Source organism: Chamaea fasciata, unplaced genomic scaffold, assembly GCF_029207755.1.
Source record: "Chamaea fasciata isolate MVZ Bird 193981 ecotype frontalis unplaced genomic scaffold, bChaFas1.0.hap1 SCAF_18, whole genome shotgun sequence".
Classification (NCBI taxonomy): domain Eukaryota; kingdom Metazoa; phylum Chordata; class Aves; order Passeriformes; family Sylviidae; genus Chamaea; species Chamaea fasciata.
Window position 1 is genome coordinate 3478661 of NW_027094103.1, and position 27278 is coordinate 3505938.

Consider the following 27278-nt stretch of genomic DNA (forward strand, 5'->3'; position numbering starts at 1 on the left):
CAGGCACAATGGAGGCTCAGCCCGCGGAGGGAGGGAGGGAGGCATCGCTGCTTTGTGTGCAGCGCGGCCTGGGGAGAGGGGCAGCACGATCCCTGCGGCCGCAGCCTCCACAGCCGGGGGCCTGGGCTCCTCGGGTTAATTTGTGCCATCCTGTCTGCTCTTTTATTGCTTCTTTTTGTCTGCTCTTCAGTCCGTGTTTGAAGGGATGAAATGTTTGGGGGTTTGTGCGCTGCCTCTTTTCTGTCTTGTTACTACCCAGATGAACTCTGTAATTGTGGGCAGAGTGAAGGGTGAGAGCAGAAAAGGCAAAAGAAACCACTTTTAATATGAGGCTGGTGATGCAAGGCACCCAGGGGCCGGCCAAGCGGGAGGGTGCAGCCCAGCCGGTTAATCCCAGCATGTGATGGGCTCTCAGTGCATCTGCCCAGTGCTCAGCTGGAGATGGACCACTGCATGCTGGGACTTGTAGTCTCCCGGGATTACACCTTACCAAGAGGGAAAGATGTCTGCAGCCAGCTTCATTTTATGCACCTCAGGTAGATTACTTGGGATTTTAGCAAGGTGCCACATGGGCAGAGACTGCTGCACACATGGAGGAAACCCTGTGTCTGTAAATAGGCAGGAAAAGTGTGTTCACCTGTTCTTCCCCACATCTCTTTCAGATTGACCCGAAGGTAGCGTTCCCTCGCCGAGCACAGCCCAAGGTAAGCACTGTGGGCAGCCCTTGTGCCACAAAGGGCAAAATTTGTGGTGGTGAACCTTGTCCTTCTGTGCAAGGTGGCCAGTGCATGCAACAGAGCTGCTCGCTGGGGTTTGTTCAGGATTCTGCTGGAGTGCAGTGCTGGGAGTTTGCATGGCACTGAAGGAACCAGGAGGCCCCTTGGTTGTACTTCAGGATGCACTAGATAGAGCTGGTGAATTAAATAATGCTCAGGGTGAACTAAGTCCTTCCGAGGTTACAGACAATGATTGGAAGTTCCGTGCCTTAGGAGATATGGAACAGCTCCATGCTGTGATGTGACACAGGTGGAAGATTGTTGTGTGTTTGCACCTGTGTATGATGAATAGGTGTATGGCAGGGAAGGGGAAAAGGATTTCACTTTGTGAAATGCCCTTGTGTTTTTCAGCACTGGAAAAGGCAAAAGGAGTTTGGTGTTGGATCTTACCTACAGGAGGCTCTGGCATTAAAATGCACAGTGGCAGGAACTTTTTCCAGGTGTGCAGCTAGAAACTCTTAGCTGAGGACCTAGCAGCAGCACTCTGGAGACTGCCTTTAGACTTTGGGTCTTCCTTTAACTTGAATCTTGGATGTGAGTTTTAAAGTTTAGAGTCTGTATTCCAAGTGCTGTTAGGATTGAAAGATCTGGGGAGAAGCTGTGTTGAGAAGCAGAGAGGAAAGAGGAGACTGGTGCTGGGAGGGAAGTAGGGGGTTCAGGCACTGAGAACAATTGGTGAGCAGGTATCCCAAGTAACTGGAGCCAGGAAGCACATGGTAGGAATTGGGTTAATTCCATTAAGCAGTTTGGTGACAGAAGGTGCTTTAGTGTTAGAACGGGCTGCTCTCCAAGCCAGGGAATTGCTGCGGATTAGCCCTGTGCTCCTTGGGGTAATTAGGACCATGTGTTCCTCTGAGAGCAGGGGTGTAGCCAAGCAGCTAAGGGGAGGATGCAGCTGGAGAGCTGGTTCAAAGGATGTCGGTGTGCCTCAGCCTGGCAGCCATGGCCCCTCTCAGGGTAGTTAGTTTTCTTCCTTGTCCCAGCTGTATTAGTGACAAGTGGCAGAGGGATCTTGTCTTTACCTTCTTGCAGAAGCAAAAGCAATTTAACTGGGTGTTGTCTGGGCTCCATTTAAGTGACTGGGGAATGGTAGTGCAATGAGGCTTATTCCATTTCAGACTGGAATGCTGTGCAATTTGTGGGGTGGGAGGGCAAAGCCTGGGGAACCTGCCTGTGCTGGCAGGCCTCCTGCCACCCTGGGAGCGGAGCAGGTACCTCTGGGGTTGCCTGGAGGAGGCTGGCTGTGCAAGGTGGCAGGGCTGGGGAAGGCACAGCTGTGCCCCACACATTTGGGGTGGTGTCAGTGCCAAGGGAGCAGTGGCAGGTTGGTGAGGGGAGAGGCTGGTAATTGTCTGACGAGGAGGTGGTGGCTGGGTGCTGACACGTGTGATGGGGTCTGCGAAGGCAAGAGCAGCAATCTGGTGCGGGACAGATCTGCCAGCTGTGTTTGGCCAGAGGGCTTCAAGAACTTGGAAGCTCAGCTGCAGCAAAGGGAAAAAGCGCTTCCCAGCAGCAGAGGGGAGTTAGTGGCCTTTTGAGTCTCGTTCTCTGCTCACTCTGGGTTTATTTGGTGAATTCCTGTCCTTCCCTTTTCCAGATGGTGACCCGAACGAAGAAGATATTTGTGGGTGGTCTGTCTGTGAACACTACTGTGGAGGATGTGAAACAATATTTCGAGCAGTTCGGGAAGGTAAGTCTCTTGAGTGATGTTGGATCAAAGCTGTTGCTTCTGGGGCAAAAGGAGTTTTCTGAACTTTTGTGGGGGCGGGATTAGAAGCTTGTGTCTTTTGCAAGGGTTAAGTAGATTAAAGGTCAGTTGCAGATGCTGGCTGGCTGTAATGTCCTTGTAGGGGCTACAGCCAGTGACTCCTGCCCTGTGGTGATTTGAAACAGAGTTTATCCTTGTTCCCAGAGTTGCTAGGACCTCAGCTATGGGAAATGGTTTTCCAATTTTTCCCTATCCAGAAGCCTCTTGTGGCTCACGGGTTTGCAGTTTGTTCAAATGCTGGAGGAAGGGTTGTAGACACTCCTAACAGAGTGGCTGCTTTATCAAACCTCTGATTTTGGCCTGTTTCTAACTCAAAACCTTGTGATTTATTTTACAATAATCCTTTATTAAAAATAAGTCTTTCAGTCCTGAAACTTCTCCTGCTGAGTCTTGGGCAAGTGGTGGTGTAAGTTTTGTATAATTGAAGAAGGTTTGGCACTAAGGCTGTTGGTCTGGCTCTTCTGTGGCCAGTGGTGACTCAGGGAAGGGTGGGCCACTGTGGCTGGAAGTGGCTTGTGCCGTGGTCCATGACAGCCAGGTGTGTGAATTGTGAGATTGGACCGAATCTAAGGATTGAAGGGATCTCAGTTGTGACCTTTCAGCTGAGGAGGTTGTCAGCATCCCCAGGAGTGATATCAGCAGGATTAGACTGAAGGATCCCAAGATTTTTAATGGGATTAGGAACTGAAGGTGATCATCGTACCCAAGTGCTGAGTGTGGTCACCTCTGTGGCAGGACGTTGTGACTGTTTCACTGTTGTTCAGTGGTGTTATGCATAGGTTTGCTCTTTGGGGCAGGCAGTATTGGATTCTGCAGCTCTTGGAACCGTTCTGCCCAGTTAGGGGGAAGAAGATGGTTTGGTGGGTAGTGACCCAGCCAGAGCGTTGCTGATAGAATCATGGTCACGGAGGGAAGTACCATGGGAACTGCAATGTGGGGATGAAGGGCTTGGCATTAATTTTCTTTTGAAATTTCCTGCAAAAGGGTGATACTATGTTAAGGCACACTAATTAGTGAAAGGAAAGGGAGTTTTGTGACCAGGTTTGCCATATTGCTGAAACTTTTGGCCAGAAAGTTTGGGACAAGTATCTACTTGGAACCTTTGTTCAGCTTCTGAAGCCAAATTTGCATGTCCTGGTGTGCATAGTAGGATTCTGTTCCCTCCTAAGAGAAGGTGGTTGGATATCCTTGTGTTTGCCAGTTGGTAGCTCTGTCTGGTTTCTTTTCTATAAGAAACAGGCAAACTCTGTCGTGTCCCCAAGAGCTTTTACATGGTATCCTAAAGGGGGGTGCCACCACTAAAGGTGGTGGTGCCATGTGTCTGTGCAGTCCGAAGGCTGTTTGACTTGCAAGTTCTCCTGTGCTGCTGATGGATGTGTTGGATAGGAAAACAAATTGTCTTTGGCATAATCCCCTTTTAACCTTGACTGTATCCCTGCTAATTCAAAGAAGAGGCATGTCACAGAGCCTCAGTGACAGGCAGTTACAGTAGCTCTAGTCTGAGCAGGCCTTTCCAGCTCTTTCGGGGTGCTGTTATATTTCTTTTGTTTAATGGTTGTGTGCTGAGAAGTGTCCTGATATCTGGCAACTGGCACTGACTGGTCATGTGAGACTGTTTTCTGGAGTGGGCAGGAGGGACAGTTCTGCTTAGCTCAGTGTGATTCATTTCTGAAGAACCAGTGTCCCAGACAACATCCAGTGCTCCAAATCTGCATGAGGCCGGAGCAGTTGTCCCCTTGGCTCTAGGGAGTTTCCATGGGGAGACATTAGGGCTGGTCAGATTGACTTGCCATTTTCAGGGAGATTTCTGACTCATCTGTTCACTTCTGATGACAGACTCCTCAGAGCTCTGGTATAAAGCATCGTTCCTGGTCTGTAACCATCTTCCAGACTAAGCCTCAAATAATTCACCCATGGCCAGGAGAATGGTTTCCTGAGAGATTCTCTACAGTAGTTAGCTTGGTATGGCTGATGGGCAGGATCAGTGGGAAAGTGCATTTCAGAGGAAAGTCTTGTGGCCTTCAGCTCTGGAGTTCTGAGCTCTGAATGTGCTGTTGTATGGTCTGTAAGGCCGAGCAGAGCCTGCTGCCTTCGATTTTAGCTGTGACTCATGGAAAACATGATTTTGATACACAGGATCTTTTGGTGGCTCTTTATGATGTGCTGGTGCCTCCCAGGTTTTGGAGGTCTCCTAGAATCCTGTCTCTACGGGTGTCCCAGACACCACAAGCAGTCTTCATCTCTTTGATTTATGGCATCTTTAAGTGAGAGGTGCTGAAGCTTCAGTTATGGTATCCTTATCTCAGAAAATGTCTTTTCATTCAGACTCTCCAAGTCACTTGGGTCCAGTAATGCTTCTGGAATTGTATCAGGAGGGTGCAAAAAGGAGCTGTTAAGGATGCTCTTTGAAAACATTTCTTTAGAGGACTTACCCTCTTAGGAAAGAGCTTTGTAGCTATTCCCTTTTCTTTGAAGTGGCCCCACAGTTACCTAGGACATGGCAGGAGAAAAATTGCTCCTCTTTCCTCCTGCCTGTCCAGGGAAGGCATGGGAACACTTAGGACCTGGAGAGGAGAGAGCCAAGAGCACCAAGTCATCCTGCCTTGATTCCTCAAGCTCAAAGTGCCAGGGTCCCAGCAGTGATTTTTAGTCAATTGTTGAGAATTCAGTGGCAAGATCAGTTTGCATCTTGGCTTCAGGGGGAGATCATGCTCTGCTTCTGAGGACAGGGGAGTGCAGCTTTTGCATGAAGGTTTGTATATAACCCTCGGGCCACAAGCCTGAGTGTGTCTTAGATTTGCCACCACTTAAGGTCTTTAAATTAGGATAGATGCTTTTGAAAAATACATTTTAGCCCAGACAGAAAGCATGTACATGCTGAAGGAATTACAAGAGGAAGTGCTATGGCCTGCAGAACAGATGAGGTCAAATTAGATTATCATAATGTTCTCTCCAGTTCAAATCCGTGAACTGCAGCTCACAAGTCTACCAAGGTGGTTCGTGTCGGTGCATCTCAGGTCAGAGGCAGCACACCTCCTACGTCCATTAGCCGAAAAAAAATGGAAGTTTAGTTGGGCTGCAAAGGAAATGGTTTTCTATTTCATTAAACAAAATTCCCAAATGTGATTTTTTCCATTTTGGCGTTTCTGCTTATTCTCCTATTTTTGTTTTGTTGTTTTCTTTCCTTGCTTCTCTCACCTGTGTAAAATGGAAGCAGCACAAGAATAGAGAAAGGTGAAAATGTGTGAAAAGGAAATCCAAGAGTATTACTTAGCAATAAAGGAAGAGAGGGAGAGGCTGGCACCCCAGTTCTTCATATCAAAATACTTGGTTTTAACAGGCACGAAAGATGCAGCTTCAAAGAGGATCCCAAATACAGTGTGAATGTCTCTGCTTCAAAGAAGAATCACTTTGGGGTTTTTTCCCTTCCAAAACTCTGACTAAAATATAAGGGCTGCTGTTTTCCTGAGAAAGAAAATACAAAGGGTTTTTTTTTAGTACAGAAAGAGAGACTGAGAAGTGATCTCAAGCTCTGGCTGTGGTTTGTCAGGTGCAGCTGCGAGGGCTTCTGAGCATAGTGGGATCTCTAGGAAACACTCCTCTGGTTCCAAAACTGGAATCTCTCTGAGATCCAAGCTCAGGCCATGCACATGCTTTCTAAAGGAGATTATTTTTTCTACTGTAGGACAGAAGTCCTGGAAAGACTTTTCATTCACAGTATGTGTAGCCAAGTAGTTTGGCTTAAGTTGGATGGTGCTGAAGATCTTTAGACAGCGCAAGGAATTATTTCAACAGCTTCTCTAGATTCAGGCTACCACCCTCACTGAAACCTGCAACAGAAAGAGAGGAGGAAGGTGTCTTCCACCTCAGGCACAGCTAGTCCTCTGTCCAGTTCAACATGTATGAGAATGCCAGAGGAGCTCAAGTTGCAGCTTCCTCCTTTTTTACTTGGACCTGTGGGAATATGTTCTGTATTTTGGGGGAGGAAAAGGGGTTGTCCATCAGAATAATTTCTTTGGACTGTTGGGTCTCTGATCTTGTAAGCAAGGTTATTTGTGTCAAATCAAAAGTGAAAAAACTCAGATCATCTTTCTGATGCAAGAGTTGGTCTGATGAAGTTTTGTGGTAGAGAAAGTCATACAGATTGCAAGATAGAAGGAGGCTTAGAACAAATAAAGTTATCATGGAGCATGTCTAAATTGTCAAATCTTTGCTGAAGGATGTTGCTAAAATTTACATAGGCTCCAAAATGATTGGGCAAATTCATGGAAGGTCTTTTTAAAATACTCAGGCACCCCGTTGAATTCAGAAAATCTCCCAATCACAAATAGCTTGGATGAGGATGTAGTGTTCTGGGCTCCGTGGTAATATCTTTGCCTTATCTTTGTGTTCATCCAAAGTTGTCTGTTGGTTGATAGCTTGGGAGGTTTGGGCAAGGCAGAGCTCTGCTCTGATTTGATGCAGCTGGTCTTTTGGTTGTCATCAGGGGGGAAGCTGATCTTAGCAGAAACTGGAAGTGCAGAGGTCCTGGAAGAAATGGGGGCCTGCACCCGAATCAGGTTTTTGAATTCACGGTTTTGCTTGTGTGCTTTTGCATTTGGTGAAGCAGCAGTGCAGGAAATACATTCACAATGACGTCTTTGCATGACTCACTAATCAGTTGCAGCACCAAGGGTGCTTGGAAAGTGCTTAAAACCAGTCTGCATCTCTCACTGGGTCTGAGGTAATTGTGCGTGGATGAGTCGGTCATGAAAACTCGGCCTCTCTTGCCCAGAGAGAGAGATCTCCTCTCTAAAAATACCCTGGAAGCAAACAAGAAAAAGGATCTGAGGTCTTAAGGGGGTTCTGACCTTTAGGCTGCCATCTAATACTCCATCCAAATTCTGGACCTGAGAGATCCTGAGGTCTCACTGGGGTGATACTGTTGCGATGAGGGAAGATCATAATATCTGAGGTGCTGGATCTGATGAGGGTTTGTAGGTCTGTCACAAATGCATATTCATGTACTCCTGCCAGAAGAATGGGGTGGTTGACTTGGGTGTATGAAATGAGTTTTCCTTGCTGACTAATGGGAGAACCTTCAGATACGGATGGCAAATGTCTTTAAATGAGGACTTGTTTCTGTGCTTACAGTGGCCATGATTTTCCTCACTTTGGATTGAGAGAATGTTAATTAATTAATCCTTAATCTGCCGCTCTCTGGAAATTTCAGGGATCAAAGCTACTTGTCAACCTGCTGTGGATTTCCAAACTGGATTTTGGATTTTCTTCCACAGATCAGAGGGCAATTTATGTAAATTCTCACACATAACATGGTTGCCATGAACAGATGGGGAGGGGAGGAGAAGGGGAATCTGATCACCTCTCTTGTGGCAGTAGGCAGTTTGGCCTGTGGTAACAATGCCTCTGGAACAAAGGGTTCTCTGTGCTCCGCATCTGGTAGGCACATAGCCAAAAACACTCTAGCAGTAATGGTCATTCAGGTCTTCTGGGGTTCATCTGATATTTGCCAGGTGCCCGTGTGAGAGCGGGTGAGGACACCTGGACAGGCTGTTCTGCTCTCCTGGGGCATGGAGCAGGCTCTGTCCCCTTGGCCAAGTCTCATTCCCAGAGCTCTGAGAGTGGCTCTGCAGAGCAGGGTAAGAAGGGTGTTAATGGCACAGCACACCTGCTCCCTGGAGCCAGGCTCTCTGTCCGTGCATCCTCCTCCCTGGAATTGGCCTGTCCTGTTTGTGCAGCTGGGAGAACCTCACAGGGTTGTTAATGCTGTTCTGTCTCTTGACAGGGTGGTTGACTGGTTTCTAGATAGTTTGGGTTCTAGTTTCCATATGGAAGCTGTCTCAACAGTTAGTATTTTTCTGCCTGACTGCTACAAATATGCTGCCATGATTCCTTCTAGGACCAGCTGAGACATTTTTATTTGCAGTTCAGGTGGAGGATGTCCATCTCCACAAACCCTTTGCTTGAGTATTTACAACTTTCAAAATCTACCTCTGTGAAAGTGCATCCAACGTTTCCTATCAAACTGATATTGGAAATTATTATTTTTTAAAATCTGCATGAGGATGTCATTGGCTTCCCCATAGCAGATAACTAGGAATGAAACGGGAAAATTGGAAGATTAGAGAGGGATTAAACCTCTGAAAACCCCCAGGTATTTTGGCCAAGGCTGGATGAATCATTTATGATTGTGGTACGTTTAAGTGAGAGGTGCTGAAGTTTCAGTTGTGGTATCCTCACCTCAGAAAATGTTTTTTCAGACAGATTTTTTCCACGTAATTTGGGTCTAATACTACTTCTGGAATTGCACTGGGACTGTGTGGAAAGCAACTGTTGAGGATGCCCTTTTAAAACATTTCTTTAGGGCACTTACCCTCTGAAGAAAGGACTTTCTTTGAGTGAACTCTGCTTATTCTTCTTCCAAGTGGCCTCACAGCTTTTAGTACCTGGCAGGAGAAGAATTGCTCCTCTTTGCTCCTGCCTGTCCAGGAAAGGCATGGGAACACTTAGGACCTGCAGAGAAGACAGCAGATTCCTCAAGCTCAAGGCGCCACATTCCCAGCAGTGATTTTTAGTCAATTGTTGAGAATCCAGTGGCAAGCTCAGGGGGATCTTGGCTTCAGGGGGAGATTATGCTCTGCTTCTGAGGACAGGGGAGTCCAGGCTGCTGGATGGCTTTTGCATGTAGTTTTGTACGTAACCCTCAGGCCTGAGTGTGTCTTAGATTTGCCACCACTTTAAATTAGGATAGATGCTTTTGAAAAATACATTTTATCCCAGGCAAAAAGCATGCAAAAAAAATCACTCCTCTTTTTTTCCTTCTTATTTAGGGGAGGCATAGGAACGCTTGGGACCTAGGAAGCAGGGAGCACCAAGTCATCCTATCTTATTCCCCTAGCTCAAGGCACCAGGTTCCTGGGGGAGATCATTTACACGAGTGCGTAGTGACAGGACAAGGGGGAATGGCTTCAAACGGAAAGAGAGAGAGTAGGTTTAGATTGGATGTTGGGATAAAGTTCTTCCCTGTTCGGTTGTCGAGGCCGTGGCACGGGCTGCCCAGACAACCTGCGGCTGCCCCGTCGAGGGGCACGTTCAAGGCCGGGTCGGACGGGGCTTGCAGCAGCCTTTGGAAGGGGTTGGACCGAGGTGCCGGATCCCTGGGGAATGCCGATCGGGCCGTGCTGGGGTGCCGAGGCCCCCGTTGGGTGCCCTCCCGCAGCCCATCGCAGGCCGCGGGCGCGGAGCGCTGCGGGGCGGCTTTGTGAGCCGCTAATCCGGGCCCCAGCTGCCATGGCGGCCGCGTTGCCATCGCGACGGCCCCGCCGGCGGCCGCCTTTGTTGGGGCCCGGCGCGGCCCAGCCGGGAAAGGCCCAACGTGGCGGGGGCGGGCGGGGAGGGAAGAGCGGCGGTGGGGGGCTGGCGGTGAACCGCCACAATAGCTGCCCGGGTACGGCTGCTGGCGGTCGGAGAGTCGGTGCAGGCACGGCTTTGGTGGGTGCTGGGTGTGGTGCCTCGGTGCGAGGGTCTGCCCGAGTAGGGTGTGGTAGGAGATGGAGCCCCTGCAGCAAGGGTTAGAGGGGATCGGAGCCCTGCTTCGCCTCACAGGTGTGTGTTGAGAGCGCCCAGCTCAGCTCACAGGCTGCCTTGAAAGGAGACATAGAGGTGGTCACGTGTAGGTTTTAATGGCAATAATATACATTATAGCCATACACAGAGGTGAGGCCCTGGAGTTGTGTGCGTGTACACCTGCATATATATACACACTTACGGCCTGGATAAGAATTAGTTTTTCGCAGGAAACAGCTGTCAAATAGAGTACGTGTGCTACAATAAATACGTTTTTGCAAGGCAAGTACATTTTGGGGTGCTGGGTAGACACCTCAAAGCAGAGCCATCAGAAAAAGTGCAGAAGGTGGAAGGCTCCTCACAGCAGCTCTCCTCACAGCATACAGCGTGGTTTGGGATGAAGTGGTTGCACATCTTCTGTCTCTGAGTGCTTGAGTGCTGTGGCAGTGCCCAGCCATTGCCTGGGATATTGCTGTGCCAGGAGTTTGTGTGGAAGTGCACTGGGCTCTGCCACTTGCAGCTGCTCCTGCTTCCCAGGCTCTGCCGAGAGGAGGGCTGGTCAGGCAGAGTTAAGTCAGCAGCGGGCCTGTGCTCACTGACACTAGTTTGTTGGGGGTTTTTTGTGCCCATCTCTCAGTGTCATGGGTTTGTAGCCTCCAGTTACCTGAGCTGGGAGTGCCACTGTCTCAGAGTGCCTTTGACACAGCTTTCTCCCACTGTTTACTGGGCAGGAGAACAGCTATTTCTCCAGCCTTCTTGTGAACTGGATGGGGGATCTAGATAGATCTAGATTTTAAAATGAGCAAAACTAGATCATAGAACCTGTTGAACTATTTTTAAGCTACATCGGATTTCCCTCCCGCACATCCCAGTTGTGCTGTGCCATGAAGGGAAATGGTGCAGATGTGGGAACAAGTGGCGATGGGGAGTGACAGTGTGAGGAGCTGCCCTCAGCACCCATCTCCCTAATTGTGTGTCCTGGAAGCTGCTGAGGAGTTGCTTCGGGTCTGTGTCAAGGCTTATGTCCCCTGTGTCTCCAGGCTGGATGCTTGGCATGTTCATCAGGTGTTTGTTTACTTGGCTGAGGGAGGCTGAGCCAGTATGGTAAGTGTGTGAGATGAGCAGGAGCCAGGTTGTCTGTTGTCACCTGGAGTGGATGTGTTCGACAAGGCCAAGGGCATCGGATATGATCTCTGTCTGCCTCTGATGGTACTGGAAATGTCAGCAAGAGCTCCTTCCCTCCACCTGGCCCTGAAGTGGGACTGGGTGTCCTGTGTTGTCCTGGGGACCTGAGGGTAGGAGCCTGTCCCTTTTCTGACTGAGGTTGTGGGGTGTCCGTGGGCAAAGCCCGTGGTTGCCTCTGCCAGGCCATGGGCAGCGCTCTGCCCTCTCCAGTGCTGTTCAGGAGGAGGCAGCAATGCAGATTCTTCCCGGGGCGAGGCAAGGGAGTAATCCTGTAGAGTTGGGGGGCGTGCAGGGCCTGGCGCTCAGGGAGCGGCTCTCTCACATGGAGGAGGAGGAGGGCCAGGGCAGCTGCTGGCCGGAGACTGCTGCCACCTCCCCTGAGCACTTGCACGTCCAGTTTCATAATCGGATTAAGGCAGTGGTATTAGAGGAGGGATGGGTCAGTGGGACAGGTTTACACTGAGGCTTACACGGAGGAGATTGAAGTGTATTTTTTAACCCTGCTCGGGCTGACCTGCGGAGCGGATGCGGCTCCTCAAGGCGACACCCGCGGGAAGATGGGGGGAAAAAGTGGCACCAGGCAGTGATGTGCCGGGGAGGAGATCAGCCCCAGGCCGGCTGGGGGATGGGATCCGGCCGCCCCTCCCCCCGGGAAGGCAGCCCTGTTCAGGCCTTGCAGTAAATTTGCTCTAATTACAGCCTCCAGCAGTGGGAAACCTCACTTAGAGGAAAGGCTCCTCTGGGGTGGGGGTGGGGGCGCTTCCCAGCTTTCCCAGGCAGGCTCTGTTGTCTGAGGCCTCCGCTTCCCCTGCCGCTGGGAGGCCCCTTATTCCTCTCCCCTCTCCAGCTTTGCTTCTCTGCCCCCTTTGATTCTACTCTCCTTTGAGGCTGGGATTTGGGAACAATGCCCTCCCTGCTCCTTGGCCCCCGGCTGGAGCTGCAGGCAAACAATCGGGGTCGCTTGCTGCCAGGGGCTGGGCCGAGGGGGCTCGGCTCAGCAGCACCTGCCCCAGGCTGCTGGGGGGACCAGGACCGTGCTGGTTGTGGTGTGGGGAAGTGCCTGGTGTGATAGCTTATGTGTGCACACCCTGTTTACTTCTTGGGGACAGGATGTCTCATCTTGATCCCCTCAGGTTTGGGGAGGCCAGGGAAGCTCTGAACAATTGTGTTGGAGGATGCTCATTACAGCAGTAATAATCTGACTGCAGCCATTCTCTCTGCAGGTGGATGATGCGATGCTGATGTTCGACAAGACAACCAACAGACACCGAGGTGAGAGCTGTCTTCTGGCCCTAGGAGAGGTTACTGCAGAGGGTTTGCCTCCTGCCTTGCCTAGGGAGGGGTCAGTATCCCAGCAGCAGGGGATGCAGGTCACAGCTGCTCTTTATCTTGCCTCCAGTCGCCCCATTCTTTTGCATCTGCATCCTTTAGCAGTGGCCCTCGCAGCACAGAGAGCTTTTGTCCAGTGCGCTTCCTGTGCTGTGAACTCGGCGAGTTGCAGATATGTGAGAGGAGACGGCCCCTCCTCGGCGTGCTCACCTCCGTGGCTCCAGCCTGCAGTGTGTGTCTTACCTTGTCCCGAGTAATCTGAGCTCTGGGAAAGCTGACACGATAGCCTGAAGAGTGCCTGCTTCTCGCCCCTTCCTCGGCCTGGAGCCCACTTGTGCTCCCAGGTCACCTTTTCTTACCCGAGGCCTGCTGGTGGAGTCTGGTTACAGGATGGGAGCAAGGCTGTGCTGTTTGTGCTATACTGATCCAGCCCATCCATGGGTGTCCCTGCCTTCCTTGAGAGTCCTCAGACCAACTGCCTGGTGATGTGGCAGGGCTTGACACTTGCATCCAACTCGGAGATTTAATGGCAGCAACTTGACCTGCAAACTTAGCTTCAGCCTCTTCCCAGTCAGGGTCAGTCACAGCCCTGTGCTGGCTGCTGTCCTGTGTGTTGTTTGAAGCACTTCCAAGCACTCCTGCCCCCAGAGCAGCGAGGGAACTCTCCCTTCTGTTCTTGCTACACTCTGTGCCCTTCAGATTTTTATTTTTTTCTAAAGCTATTAAATTGCTCTGACTGCCAGGCTTCGGCAGTCCTAGGATGTTGTTCCAGCTTCGTCTTCAGAGGCAAGAAGCATTAACCCCTGTTCCTCCATGGGTGCCTTCCAGTCACTGGTCCAGTTAGAGGTGTTGGGCATTTTGGGAGGCAGCAGGGAGAGCTGTCCGCCACTGTGTCAGCAGTGAGGGGCTCAGCCCAGGGCATAGCAGGCCTGGGCTCTGATGGGGCTCAGGACTGCTTTTGACATCAGGGTTTTTCTGCCGAATTCCTGAGCTCCTCTGCTCGTGGGTGTTGAGGTGAGTAGTGTGAGTCTACCTGGGAACAGACAGATGGAGGAGTTTATAGAGAGATGTTTCTAGCTGTGTGGAGAAAAGTTGGTGTTCTGGGCAGTGGACTCCCATCTGCTTTTAAATGTTATTTTACAGCACCATGGAATTGGCCAGCTCTGGAAAGCGGAAAGTTCTGCTTAATCCCAGCTTGCTTGCACAGCAAGCTTTAAGACATCCTCCCACCTGCCTCAGTTCTCCGGAAACAGTTGCAGCCAGCTTAGAGGAGTTCAGTCTGCCCACCCGAGCTGGGCTTTGCCAAAACTGTCAGCAAAGGGGTTGGTGAGAGAAAGGAGGTGTGAGCGTGGGCCAGGGGCCAGGAACACGCTGTCCTGTCTTACCCCAGATACAAACCTTACTTTGGTGAAACTTTGCAAATCACTGTGCCTGTATCTGCCTCGCTGTGTGCAGCTGCACTGCTGATCTGTGCCTGCTCACATGAGGCTTTATGGCAAATGCCTGCGAGGGAACTGCAGGGTGTTCCTGCTGGTGGGGTGTGTTTAGCGAGGGTGGTGATGTCCTGGCAAGCAGATGTTGGTTTCCCCACCGATTCTTTGTGTGAGCATCTGCCCAGATCCTCCCCAGTGTTACCAGCCATGTGGTCTGCCTTGCAAATAGCAAAGTTTAAAAAAACCCCAAACAAACCTGGGTTTGAGATCAATTCGGTTCAGAGTGGGTGGGAAGTATGGGATGAGTAGGAGAGGAGAATTATAAGAGGACAGTCCTGTTCTTGTGCAGAAAAGTAGAATTTGCTGGAGAGAGAAGATGAGTGACAGCTGTTTTCGAAAGGGCTGATTGTACTGTCCTTTTCTCTTGCCAATAAAAGGCTTTGAGTAGAGGATTCAAACTGTGAGAGGTCTGACCTGATCAGGGAGTTTTGCTTTTTCTTCAGGATTTGGGTTTGTCACATTTGAAAGTGAAGACATTGTGGAAAAAGTGTGTGAAATCCACTTCCATGAGATCAACAACAAAATGGTGAGTGTGTGGGGCAGAACCTGGGGGAGCAGGGACAGAGGTGTGGGAGAGAGCAGGGCAGTGGCACAGAGGTGGGATGTGAGGCATTTGGGTCCTGATGCATCTTCTCTGCAATGGGGAATCAGACTGAGTTTTTTCCCAAAAATCACAGCAGTCAGTCTGGGGAAGAAACTCACTGTATGGAGGTGAACAAGCATAATACTGAGTTCTCAAAGAGGAGAGCTAACTAAACAAGAAATTGTGCTGTGCTTGGAGGTTTTGAAGTTACACAAAACCTTGTAGTGGCCTGGGAGGGGGCAGGTTTTACCTTTATTCAGAAATGAGGAAAATTAGGCTTTGAGGCTCTGGTGCAGGGTCAGGTAGAACATCAAGGGCAACAACAGGAGGCAAAAAGCAATGTTTGAGCTCCTCATTGCCTGTGGTGGCTGCAGAGCAAGAGGAAAGGCTGGCACCAAGTGGGCTGGGGACAGTGATGCCAGGGAAGGGCAGCGGAGATGGCTGGAGCTGGGACGTGCTGTCACGCAGGCAGCCCTGCCTGGCCTGTCTGTGCTCTGTGGCCCTGTCCTGTGACAGCCTGTGAGCCAGCCTGTGACGGGCGAGCCTGATCCTTACTTTCTTGTGGCAGGTGGAGTGTAAAAAAGCTCAGCCGAAGGAGGTGATGTCCCCAACGGGCTCTGCACGAGGGCGGTCCCGAGTAATGCCTTACGGGATGGATGCCTTCATGCTGGGGATCGGCATGCTGGGTAAGCCCCCGGTCAGCTCTGCCGCGCTCCCCCCGCTCCCGGCCGTGCCAGGCGGCAGCTTAGAGGTTTATTCCGGGAGCGGCGGGGCGGCCAAGGGCAGCAGCGCTCCCCGCGCGGGGCCGCCGGGACCTGTTCGCGATCGCAACTTGCCCTCTGGTGGCACCTGGAAAAACTGCAAACGTGCCGCCGCTGCCCTGCGGCAGCCGGGCCGCTCCTGCGGCAGCCGGGCCGCTCCTGCGGCAGCCGGGCCGCCTGGCCACAGCCCCTGCGGGGCGGCTCTGCCCCTCGGCAGCTCCTCCATGGTCCTGCAGTGCCGTGGCACATGGACAGCAATTCCTTCGTGTGGAGTAGGATGTAACTGCAGAGCTGACTGTGGAGTAATCTGTACCCAGGCCGCTTCCTCTCACACTTCTACACACTTTCTGATGAATTAGTTGATTAAAGAGCCCCTAAGCTACCACTTGAAACAGCGGTCTGTGTAAATGTCCCCACTGCCATTTAAAGACTGTTAAAATAGCCTTAAAATTCTTGTTGAGTGTTGTCTCACTCTATTCCCTCCCTCTCAGGTACAGCAAATATCTGGTATTGCAGGGAAAATTATACATCTATCATGGGACTGTCTTGTAAGGAGAAGCTGGTGACAAGCAGGCTGGGTTTCATGTCTGTCGATGCTCCCAAGGCAAGAGCATTCAGATAAAAAATTAAAAATGAAAAAATAATAAGTAATTTGTAGCCCTATGTTCCAGGTCCACAAACCTCTTGCCTGGATCTGAGAGTCAGTATGATCCTTCTAGTGTGGATGCTGGTCCTGGCTTCTCTCTCCTCTCACTTTCATTGGAGCCAGGACTGAGCAGACCCAAGAGCACTGTTTGCTCAGGATCATTGTTAATGTTGCTGGGCAGGGTGTACTCAGCCTGGCTCTCAGTGCTAAGCCTGCTGAGTAGCAGTTAGTCACTGAACAAAACCCCCAAAAGGGCATTTTTCCACCAATGTTTTCACTTGACTTATTGAAGGAAAATAAATCTCCAGCCTGTGGTTTTGGGTTTTGCCTTTTCTTAGCCATCTGAATTTTGAAGCAGCAAGACTCAAACTGAGTCACTGGGAAATCTATGGACTCTTGTCTTGGGAGATCTCAAATCAAATATTCATTTGTGAGTCAATGCCCTGCATTCTCACAGGCTTGTTCCTATAGGCGGTCAGCTTCCCGGGGAACATCAGGAGTTGTGCTCCTGCCTGTGACAGGAAGAAATGTTCTTTGTACCTGCATTCACCAGCCCTTCTAGTGCAAAAGTGACTCAAAGCTTCAGCCGTTCAAATGCCCCTTCGTCCCTGATCTCTTGTTTGTAAATCCAGCTGATGCATCAGAAAGCCTTAGTCTGCAGAGCTGTGAGTCTGAGAAGGAAATCTCCATGTCCTTACGTGTTTGGAGCAAGGAAAAATTCAATGGGCCGCTAGAACTGCTCTGCAGGCTCGCGCACATTGTGTGCTCTGCCCAACGCTCTCCTGGGGCTTCTGCTGTCACCCTCCTTTCTGCTGTCTAATGCCAAAGGATGCTCATGCTGCTCATGAGCACCCAGACCTTGCCAGCTTGCAGTAACGGAGTCCTTTTCTCTTCCCCAGGTTATCCAGGCTTCCAAGCTGCCACCTATGCGAGTCGAAGTTACACTGGCATTGCACCTGGTTACACTTACCAGTTCCCTGGTGAGTGGAGCTCCCTGCTGTGTTTTCTGGTCTGTCTTCAGGTTATGGGAGTCCCTGGCATGGTCTATAACCCAGGCTCTGCCCCTTTCACCCTTTCCTCTGTTTGGTCTTTCTTTAAATTGGAGATGGATGTGGAAGGGGGATTGGAGAAGCCCTGGAATAGGTGGGAACAGCTTGTCCTTCATTAGGATTATCCTCACACTGCAGTAGCAGGAAAAGCCCAAGGCTGCTCTGACATCCTTTCTGCTGGCCTCCTCTGCAGGGCTGCTGCTGTGACACAGAAGGGCCCTGCAGCTCTGCCTGTCTCACTGCCTTTGTGTGTGTCTGTCTCTCTTTACCAGAGCTGCCACCACTCTGAAAGTAGCACAGAATGTTAAACCCCATGTGCCAGGGAACTTCTGGGCACTGGGCAAAAGGCAGGTGCCTGCAGCAGTGCAGTTGTGTTCTGAACAGTGTCTGGACCACTCAGCCGTCACAAAGCATCTGCTGGGCCAGGGAGCTGCAGTTCCCCTGCAAACTGGGTGGTTTCAAGCTTCCAACACTGCCACGTGCTCAGAACATGGATTCAGCAATCAATGGCTGGAACCTGCTGTGCCACAGCTGCTCAAAGCTGTGGGGCCTCCCCTCCTGCTCTCTGCCAGGCCAGGGAATGAGGCAGAGCATGCTTCAGGGACACACTGTGCTATTGCTATTGCTATTTTCTAGAGTTGTGGCAATTCTGAGCATCCCTTCCTTACTCCATCCCTCAGTGTGATGGTTGATATATGAAGTTTTGATATTAAGGGCTGGGAATGGGAAGTTTCCTCTTCATCTGAGGTGAGCCCAGGCTGACTGGCTGAAAGTTGCTGTTGCCTCCTGGCTGACTGGAAGCTCTCCATGAATCTAGCTGTAGTGGCTTCAAGTTCCTCATTGTAAACCTGTGCCAGGCTGAGTGTGGCACGTGCTGAGCATCCACTGGCCTTGGCGCTGAGAGGTCAGATTGGCCGGGTCACAGGGCAGTGCTCCAGGGCAGACCTGAGGCTACACTGTGATGCTTGAACTCGCCCTGCCCTGGCCACATTTATTCCAAGGATAAATGGATCCTTTCAGCCTTCGGGGCAGGAGTCCAGCACCTTTCAGCACCAGTTATAAGTCAGTTTAAAGAAGACACTGGCCTGGTTGCAGTCTGGTTGCAGACCGCTCCCCCAGCAGACCCTGGCTGCTGTGTCTCTGGGGCTCTCCCTCGGGCCGTTTGATGAGTTCCTAAGCTGTCTTGCATTTCGTTTTTAGAGTTCCGTGTAGAGCGGACCCCTCTCCCGAGTGCCCCCGTCCTCCCTGAGCTCACAGGTCAGTCCCACTCATTTCCTAAACTCACAACCTGGAAGGGGAGAAGGGGGCTTTGGGCTGTTTCAGTGGTGTTGCTGCTCCACAGCCTGGTGCAGTTAGACTGGAAATGTGCCTTATTTCCTTTCATCTGGATAAGCTCCATCCAAAGCTGGGCGTGGAAAGATGGAGAGGCAATCAGAGCCATGTGTATTGCCTCTGAAGAGGGCCATGCAGGTCCTTTCCTGCTGCTTGCTTCATTTTTAGCTCCTTGCCCCAGGCTGTATGTAAACCAGATACGGAAACTGCAGAGAGCAGGGTGACTTCCACAGGTCTACAAATGGCTTTAACCTGAGCTGCTGCAAGGATGAAATTTGCAAGGAGTGCCGGGAGGAGGGAGAGGGCACGGATGCACTCCTGGTTACTCTAATCCCATTTCCCTGGGCAGGAGGGGCTGCTTTCCCTGCTCTGGGTGGTAGCTCCCTAGCCACTCCCACACAGGCTTCCCAGGTAGGAGTGAGTGTGGTGGGACCTTGCAAAGTCCTGCAGTGCTTGTAGGGAGCTGTGGAACAAAATGGGAGCAGAGGATTGTTCTCAGTGTCCTCAAAGTGCAAATCCCCTCTGGATCCTCAGCCCCTGCGGTGTGTGCAGTGTGTTCTCCCTACATGATGTTCCTTCTGTCTATTTTCCCTCCCATGGCCATGTTTTCCCCAGCTCTGTCCTGTCCATAGTTTTTGTCTTAGAAAAGCAATTTTGTGTAGCACCCTGCTCCCCGTGGGCCATTTCATTTCCATGGTGTTCCTCTTTCCCAGTGCTTCCTTGCCCCCACCTGTTTCAGGGTTTGAATCTCTCTGCAAAGGGGTATGTGGAAAACCTTCCTGGGAAGCTCTTCTGGAATTAGCAGTACAAACAGGCTTGAAAGGGAGTTTCTGTGGCACTAAACTATGCTAATCCTCAGGGACCCTCTGTTTGTGAGGATTCTGAGATTGGCAGCCACCAATGAACAAATTTCCCTGAGGGAGGTTGGGGAAAACTAAATCCTGTTTCCCTCATAACAAAACCCTTCCCTGACACCATGTATGCAGCTGCATAAGCACCTTTGAGCCTTCTGGTTGGCAAGCAGAGCAGATGTGGGTCCAGTTGTTTACTTACATGTGTGTTTTTTTGCAAAACCCATCACATTTGTAGAGGAACGCTGGTGACTTGGTAGAAGTGTTTTTCTCTTCATGTCCACCCCCGGCTGTCTTGTGCCGTTTCCTAGCAGAGGTGACTCACCCAGGGCCTGCCTGTCACTGGTGGCCGGGGTGCACCAGGGCTCCGCACAACAAGAAGTTATTAATGCTGCTGTCCTGGCTGGGTGCCACGTTAGCTTACAGTCCTGAGTGTCTCACTGAAGTAGCAGCTGGGGATCGTGGCATTCTTCCCTCCCCGATCCGCTTACCTCCTGTTAAGCAGCCCCAGCGCAGCCGCTTGGCTGGCCCGCCGCTCCCTTGTATAGGCTGGAGTTGGCCCTGCGGAGAGCAGGCCCGGAGAGCTGTGTGTGCTCGAGGGCCCTTGTGCCTTCGAGTGGCTGCAGCACACGCGGGCTGCTGAGGGGAGCCAAGAGGAGGGGATGGCACGGGCAGGGATGCACGCACAGGTGCTCTGTCACCGCAACACAAACCTGGTGTCTCAGCAGATAAAACTGCAAAGGCAAGAAGGATTTTTCTTGGAAGAAGAACTGGAGCTTTTGAGATGACCTCGCCTCCTTTCTCAGTAAAACTACATTCGCTCCTGTGTTAGGGACTTGCAGGAGGAATGGGGCAGGAGGGTGGGTGCCAGCAGCCTTTCTTTCCCAGAACAGCATCTTTGGGGGTGATGTGAAGCAGCAACATGCCTGCATTGGCCCAGGGCCTGTAATGAGCGGCTAACCCAGATAGAAGCCTCCTATGACGTTTGCTTGAAACAGGCTGGTGCCTGCTACTAAATATTCCCTCCTAAGCTAGTCTGGGTTTCAGCCTTAACGCGATTGATTTGTTCTGACCTCTTTTTATGGTGCTCTAAACAGAATCACAGTGAATTTCACATTCAAGCATGAAATGCTGACCCAGTCATTTTAAGGGCAAAGAGAAACATACTGGCTAGATGCCTCCTGCCCCGAGGGCTGAATGCCTGTGGCAGTAGAGTTGGGAATTAGAACTGCTACATATAAATTAAGACTTACTGTTTTAATTAAGCCATTTCTAGTTCCTGCTCCCTAGGTATATGATTTCTGCTTTTCTACAATGAACAAAGAGGTTTTGAGCAATTCAGGAGCAAAACTCAGTGTGGGGAGAATGGTATGTCTTGAGCAAAGAAATAGGGAGAAAGAGGCTATTAAACTATTATTCAAGAAAATTACCAAGAGACAGAGGAGGGGCTGAGCCTCAGGATGTTAAGCTTCAGCTGCTGTCCCTGAGCTGTTGCGATTCTCCACATTTACTGCCAAAATCTGGATCTGTAGCTTCAGATTAACTGCATCTTGCAAGCTTAGTAGTGACAGGATACATTTGAAATTGCCTGCTTCTCATTCAGCTCTTCCACACTGTGCCTTTGGCTGCTCTGGGGTGTGGGCTTGACAGAGCATGGCTCGTGCGTTCCCCTGGACATTGGCTGTGCAAAAGAACACTGATAAATTCAGCGCCATGCACTTCCCAGTTGTCATCCTTTTATGTCCCCTGTGGTGCACTAAGCCAATATGTATGTATGAGCCCAGTATTTTGCAGTAGGAAGTGAAGGCTCCCTTCAAGGAGTTTCCCGTGTAGCCACAGTGCTCTGAGATGCCTGTTCCTTCTTTTCCAGCAATCCCCCTCACTGCGTATGGACCGATGGCAGCAGCAGCAGCTGCAGCGGCCGTGGTGCGAGGGACAGGTAACTCCACTTTCCTCCCCAGCCCGGGGTCCTGTCACAGAGCTTTGCCAAGGGGCTGCGGGAGGGGGGTGGGACGGGGTTGCATTTTTGGGATCTTCACTCTGTAGTTCTGCTGCCTGCTGTAGGTTCCACCCCCAGTCGTACCGGTGGGTTCCTGGGCACCACCAGTCCCGGGCCGATGGCAGAGCTTTACGGAGCCGCCAACCAGGACTCAGGGGTCAGCAGTTACATCAGCGCTGCCAGCCCAGCCCCGAGCACCGGCTTTGGACACAGCCTAGGGGTGAGTGCTCCCTCTGCCCTCTGTGGAGGGAGGGATGTGGGCAGGCGGCTGTGTCTCCATGTGGTGAGGGAGGTGAGCAGCAGCGGGCAGCCCCCTCAGCCCACAGTCTGTTGTCCGGTTATGAAATACCACCCACTGCAGCGTTGGCTGTGCCACTGCTGAGCCCCAAACCGGGATGGACGGTGCAGAGTGGAGCAGCTCAATTGGAGCCCACATCCCTGGTTTCTGCTGGCTTTCCCTGATCACCACTCAAAGTCCTGATCTCCAGTCCTTTCCCTGATGTAGCTCAGGCTTTCCAAGAGCCTGTCTTGGCCTTGAGACAGTATCCTGTGATGTGTCCCTGACACACAGGGTGACATGCTCTTTAGAGCTGGCGCCTCCAACTGAAAACAGTTACTCTGTCATCTGGGCCATGACTGAATTTGTTGTGTTGGTAATTCTTCTTTGCTGTTCTTTTGTTTAAAAGTGGGGTTTTAACTCTTTCTTCACAGGGTCCCTTGATTGCAACAGCTTTTACCAATGGGTATCACTGAAGCTGGGGACCAAGGAGGCAGGAGGTAAGAGAGCTTTGAACAGGAGCAGGTAATGAGAGAGGAGTGAGGTTCTGTGCTGGTCCCTGTGCCCAGGCTCAGCTGAAGCTGTGGATATTGCTGTGAGGCTCCGTAGCCTGGCCCAGCCTGTGGGAGGAGTCCTGTGGCCAGCCTGGGGCTCTCTCCTGCACCAAAGGCTTAGCAGGTTGGGTTCCTACCAAACATTCCCCAGGCGGGGAGTGGAGAGTGTCTTAGTGTCTGGCACAAAGAGGAAGAAAACGAAGCACTCACAAAAAGAGAAAACATCTGCAGGGTTGGCCAGAGTCACAACCCAGTGGTGATCCTGAGAGACAAGCTTGGCTCTTCTGTGTGACTGGGGAAGCCTCCACCATGCAGCTGATTGTTCTCACTGCTGCTGACACCAGTCTCTGGGAAGTGAGGTTTTTTCATCTCTTTCCTGGGAGAAAGGCAGAAGGAAAATCTGTTTTGGTTTTTGATCTGTTCTGGTTTTGATCCTTGGATGGGCTGAGAGAGGACTGGTGGATAGTCTGTTTGCTTTGCAAATGTGCCTGAAGTTAGCTGGCTTAAAATTAATTAAAAAGAAAAAAGTCAACAACCAGCTTTTCAAAAAGGAGAGAAAAACCTGGAGGGAGTGGTGCCCACGGCAGCCTGGCAGGGCTGGACAGAGCTGAGTGCTGGGAAAATGGCTGGACTCTGCTATGTCCCAGCCCTGGCAGGGGCCAGGCCACGTGGTGTGTGGGACCTTGCTTCCCAGGCCTGCACGTTGCCATTGAAGACAGAAACATCTCTGCTGTGCCCTGTCCCTATGCCAGCAATGTGCAGAGCAAGACTGTGTTGGGGCAAAGTTTGGGTATTGAGTGTTTCTGTCAGATCACACCGGAAGAAAAGGCCAGAAAGAAAGCTGTGGTGGTTCTAGATCGTGTCCCTTCCCTCCCCTGCTGTGTCGCACAGATTCCCCAGTGACCTGACCGAGGACAGCGAGTGGCTGGAGGATCTGGTGAGCCTCGGGGGATGAGCCAAGGTTACCTTCTCTTGAATCAAACTGCACACTGCCGGCTGGCTGCCAGGCTCCTGCCGCCCTGCCCGATCTCTCCCTTTGACCAGACCACACTGGACTGAACCCGAGGAGATCATCTCGCTTTCCTACTAACCACCGACGGTTTACGCTTCCCCCTCCCTGCCCCCAGCCCACTGATTCTTCTTTTATTTATTTTATTAGCTGTTAGTTTTATTTTTTTATTTTATTTTTTTATCTTTTTTGGGGGCTGCCCCTTCTTTTTGTTGTTTGCTCTTTCCCGAGCTAGTAGACATATTTTATGAATTGGCTTTGTGATTGTGTTAGGTAGTTTTCATTGAGGAGTATTTTTATTTGGCTTTGAAACTGTTTTGAATATTTTCAACTCTGTTGTTGTTGTCGTCAGTGTTTTTAAAGCACGGTATGTAACAAGAATGCAGTTCTGAAGGGAAGAAAGAGACAGAGAGAGAGCAAAGGCTGAGAGGAACTGCTGTATTTCTATTTTTTTTAAAGAAACTGTTTTTAATTGTTTCTGTTTTGTAAATGTGAGGCTTTGAAAAGTGTGAAACTCCAAGGATCCGAAAACGTTGGACATCGCTATGGAACAAAACAAATGTATATTTTGCTAAGTGAAAAACACTATCCTTACAGCTGAAAGATTTTTTTTTTCCTAGATTTAGTTTTATGTGGGGTTTTCTTTTTCCTCCTGTATAATATGTAAATATCGTGAGCTGAACCTGGCTGCTGCCTGCAGCCTGGCTCCAAGGAGCAGCTCCAGGTCCTGGACTTGGTGCCGCAGCGTGAGCAATACTCTCCAGCAGAATCCTGACAGGACTTTGTTCTTTTTTTGTACACCTTTTACTGTAAGATTTTAAGACCTCTGATGAGATGAGATGAAAGGGGGGTGGGGGGGTGGGCGGGGTGAAACGTACCAGCCATCGGCTGTTTTGCTGAGCGGGTTAAAGCTGCTTCCAATTGCTTGATGTACAGACTCCATCCCTGGGCTCCGTAGCGCCGGCTCTGGGCTGGCTTAGGGAAAGGGCTTCGCCGCCGTTGCTTGTCTTGGTTACTTTGAAAGGAATTCACTCTCCAAACTTTATCGCTTGTGTCAAGATTTCCTGGGAAAGGGGATCCTCCTCCAGGGGCAAGGGTATCAGAAGGGGTGTCAGCCAGGGGGAGATTTGGGTAGTCGTTCTCTGAAGGGCAGGGCTCTGGGATGGGGATTCATTAACAGGGGAGAAAAGCATTAGGGTGGTGATTTGGGGGCGGGTTAAGGGCTTCTCAGGGATTATATGAATTATAGAATTGCAGCTTCCCGTTTGCTTTACTCTGTGTTCTGAAGACTGTGGGAATTTGTCCGTTGTCCTGTGCGGGGTGATCTGGTCCCTTCTCCAGAACCTGCTGGGGCTTCCCCTGGTATGGTCCAGGCCCCTGCTAACCAGCACTCTGCCAGGGGAGGCCTCCAGCAGGAATACACGGGGCAGGTTTGGGTCTGGATTTCAGTGAACCAAAGACCTTGTTAAGGGGGGTGATTAAGCCTTTTATTAAGATGCAGCCAAACTCTTTTCCCAGGGAAATAACAGCTTCATCTTAAATTTTAAAAATCATTCCCTCTCTTCCCCCAAACTGAGCCCCTGTAAAGGAGATGGGCATTTAGAAAAGGACTGGGAGGGCCACAGTGCCCACAGGGCCCTTTTTCTCTTCTATCTCTCCCCCATTTGCTGGAACTTGTCCTGACCTGGGCGATGCGTTTGGAGAGTTCTGTTTAGGTAAGAAGGTACTTAACAGATCAGTACTGAAAACACAAAGCAATAATTTTTGTTACTGAGACAAGAGTCTGTATGTCTGTTTTTTTAAATATTTCCTAATTAAAGAAGAGCTGCATTTTATTGGGTTTATTTTTATTCTATATACTTCAAATTTGGGTCTGCGGACAGCGCTTTCCTTCCTCTTGGTGTATGCGCTGAGCTGCTTCCGTGCCCCCTCCAGACATCCCGGGCCAGCTGTGCTGCTGCTGGGCTGTGAGTCACTCTCTGGCCACTGCCTGGAGGCTGGGGCTCTGGTTTCAGGGTGGGCATTTTTTTTAAAAGAAATAAAGCTGTGTTTTTAAGCCAGTAAGTTATTACACTCCAGTGTTTGTTCTCTCCACACCTGTAACCCTTTTTCCAGATTTCAGTTTTAAATTCCTAATAAATTATTTGAAAACTGTCCTTCTCTGTCGTTATTTGGGGGTACGAGGTTTTCCAGTGGGGGAGATTTCAGGGCCTGGCGGGAGTTGCATCCTGCCTTAAGGATAAAAGCCCCAGGCGGATCTCTGACTCGATGTTCTGCTCCCACACTTTGGCAGTGGCCCAGTTTATAATAAGAGGCAGATCAGGTTTTAGTAGAGATCGTGTCTCTTCTCTGCATTACAGAGGTTTCATGTAAGTATATGTAGGTTCAGAAAAGGAGACAATGCGCTGCTTACAGGTTTGGCTCATACCCTGAATTGTGGTGGACCAAGGAAGCTAGATGTAAGGAAGTAAATGTGGAGATGGGAAGTAAAGTCCATAACAGACAAAAGAGAGAAAGGAGAATTTTAACAGTGTGGAATAGTAGGGAACTCTTGCAATGGGGCTTATAAAAAAGTGGCTTTGTACACAGCACAGGTTGGAGGAAACCAAAAATAGCATTGCTGGAAAAATCTTTACCCTGCTGGGATTTTTCTCATGAGTCAGTCTTGTAATACTCATGTGCTTGCTTTCCCACACTTGGTGATCTTTTTGTTGAACTAAAAATGTAGGGAATCGTTGATTTATGATTTTTAAAAGGCCAGTTGACTGGAAATTTTCTAGAAAGCATCACTAATGCATCAGATACTGAGAACAGGAAAAAGGAACCAAACTCCTGAGTTTCATAGATAAGAAAACAATTTTTTTTTTTAAATTGTAAAAGCAGAGAAGCCAGAGAACTCTTAAATTGATATTGAAGGGGAAGTCAGCAGATTGATCTGTGGGCAAAGGACAAAGTTATTTTTTCTGAACTAACTGTGGTTTTCTGAACTAAGTAACTGTCCTTTACGTCAGCCTTTGTTTAGTGCTCTGTTAGAACTCTGAGAATCTTTAATCTGCAACTCAGTGTCTGTTTGGCTCTAGGTAACCCATGAGTGGAGAGCCCCAGAATGGGAGTGCTTGAAGAGACCAGAAATGGATCTGAAAAGTCACAAGGGATCTGGTTGTTCAGCACCATGTTTAGCTTTACCTAGATGTCCCATGGATATGTCAACATCCAGTGGGTACTCTGGGTACCCTGATGTAGTTTCACACCCTGTGAGGAGGAAGATGTCTTCATCACCCCTTTTGGAACCTACTAGTGGGTGGTGAGCCCAAAGCTTCCTGAATGAGCACTCTGGTGTCCTGGGCTGCTGCAGAAAGGTGGCCTTTACACCTCCTAAAAGGGGAGGGTTGGTTTGGTGTTTTGGAAATCAATGCAGACTTGAGAACCATGTGTAGGAACTATATATTGAGTGTGTAAAAATGTAAAACCTCTAGCCTTGAAAATGCCAGAGCCTCTGGGATCTAAAAATGAGTGCAGTGTTTTTACTTATCCCTGACTGATTCCAGGAAGATTTTTCTTACCCATTTTTTCAAATTCTTTCAAGGTTCCCAACTCCCCTCATTCCTTGGCATAGAGAACCAAAGGTTCTTAACTGTGTTCTGCGTTGGTGTTGGAGAAAGACAAACTGCTCTAAGTTACTGAAGTCTGCTGTGTATGTTGAAACTTCTAAGCCCAGTTCATTTCCAGTGTAGATTGCTTAAGGTCACATAAAACCAGATATTACTCCTTATTTAAGCCACATAGAAAGGTTTTCCAGGGCACTTGGCTCCTGTTTCTTGCCTAGTAGTATCTCCTTCTCCTCTCTGGTCTTAAAGAACAGCTTGATTTTTTTTTTCAGTTGAGCTCATGCCAAATGGTCATTTGATGTGAGTGAACAACCTGTACCTTATAAGCTGAATTATGCCAGAAGAACCCATGGAGAAATACAGGATTAATGATAAGTGGGGTACCATAAAAAGAAGATGCAAGTATTAGTGGCAGATGGTTATTAGCGTGCCAGAAACTTCCAACTTAACTACCACACTGCTATTATTCTTTTTAGTAGAGAGCCTTTAAAA

At 50.0% G+C, this 27278-nt stretch overlaps 1 protein-coding gene across 3 annotated transcripts in view; it reads left to right on the top strand.

Moving 5' to 3' along the window:
- MSI1 (musashi RNA binding protein 1) overlaps positions 1-25334 on the top strand; it is a 74726-nt gene extending 49392 nt beyond the window's left edge. For 2 of the 3 annotated variants that reach the window (XM_066199693.1, XM_066199695.1), the window contains 11 exons: positions 663-704; positions 2374-2466; positions 12519-12567; positions 14561-14643; positions 15269-15386; positions 17007-17087; positions 18357-18413; positions 21210-21278; positions 21404-21558; positions 22050-22115; positions 23061-25334. In XM_066199693.1, coding sequence (XP_066055790.1) covers positions 663-704; positions 2374-2466; positions 12519-12567; positions 14561-14643; positions 15269-15386; positions 17007-17087; positions 18357-18413; positions 21210-21278; positions 21404-21558; positions 22050-22091 — 789 coding nt within the window. In that variant the 3' untranslated portion in view covers positions 22092-22115; positions 23061-25334. Of the gene's footprint in view, positions 1-662; positions 705-2373; positions 2467-12518; positions 12568-14560; positions 14644-15268; positions 15387-17006; positions 17088-18356; positions 18414-21209; positions 21279-21385; positions 21559-22049; positions 22116-23060 lie in introns of all 3 variants that reach the window. The other variant, XM_066199694.1, reaches the window with a different exon arrangement.
- Positions 25335-27278: the final 1944 nt, after the last annotated feature.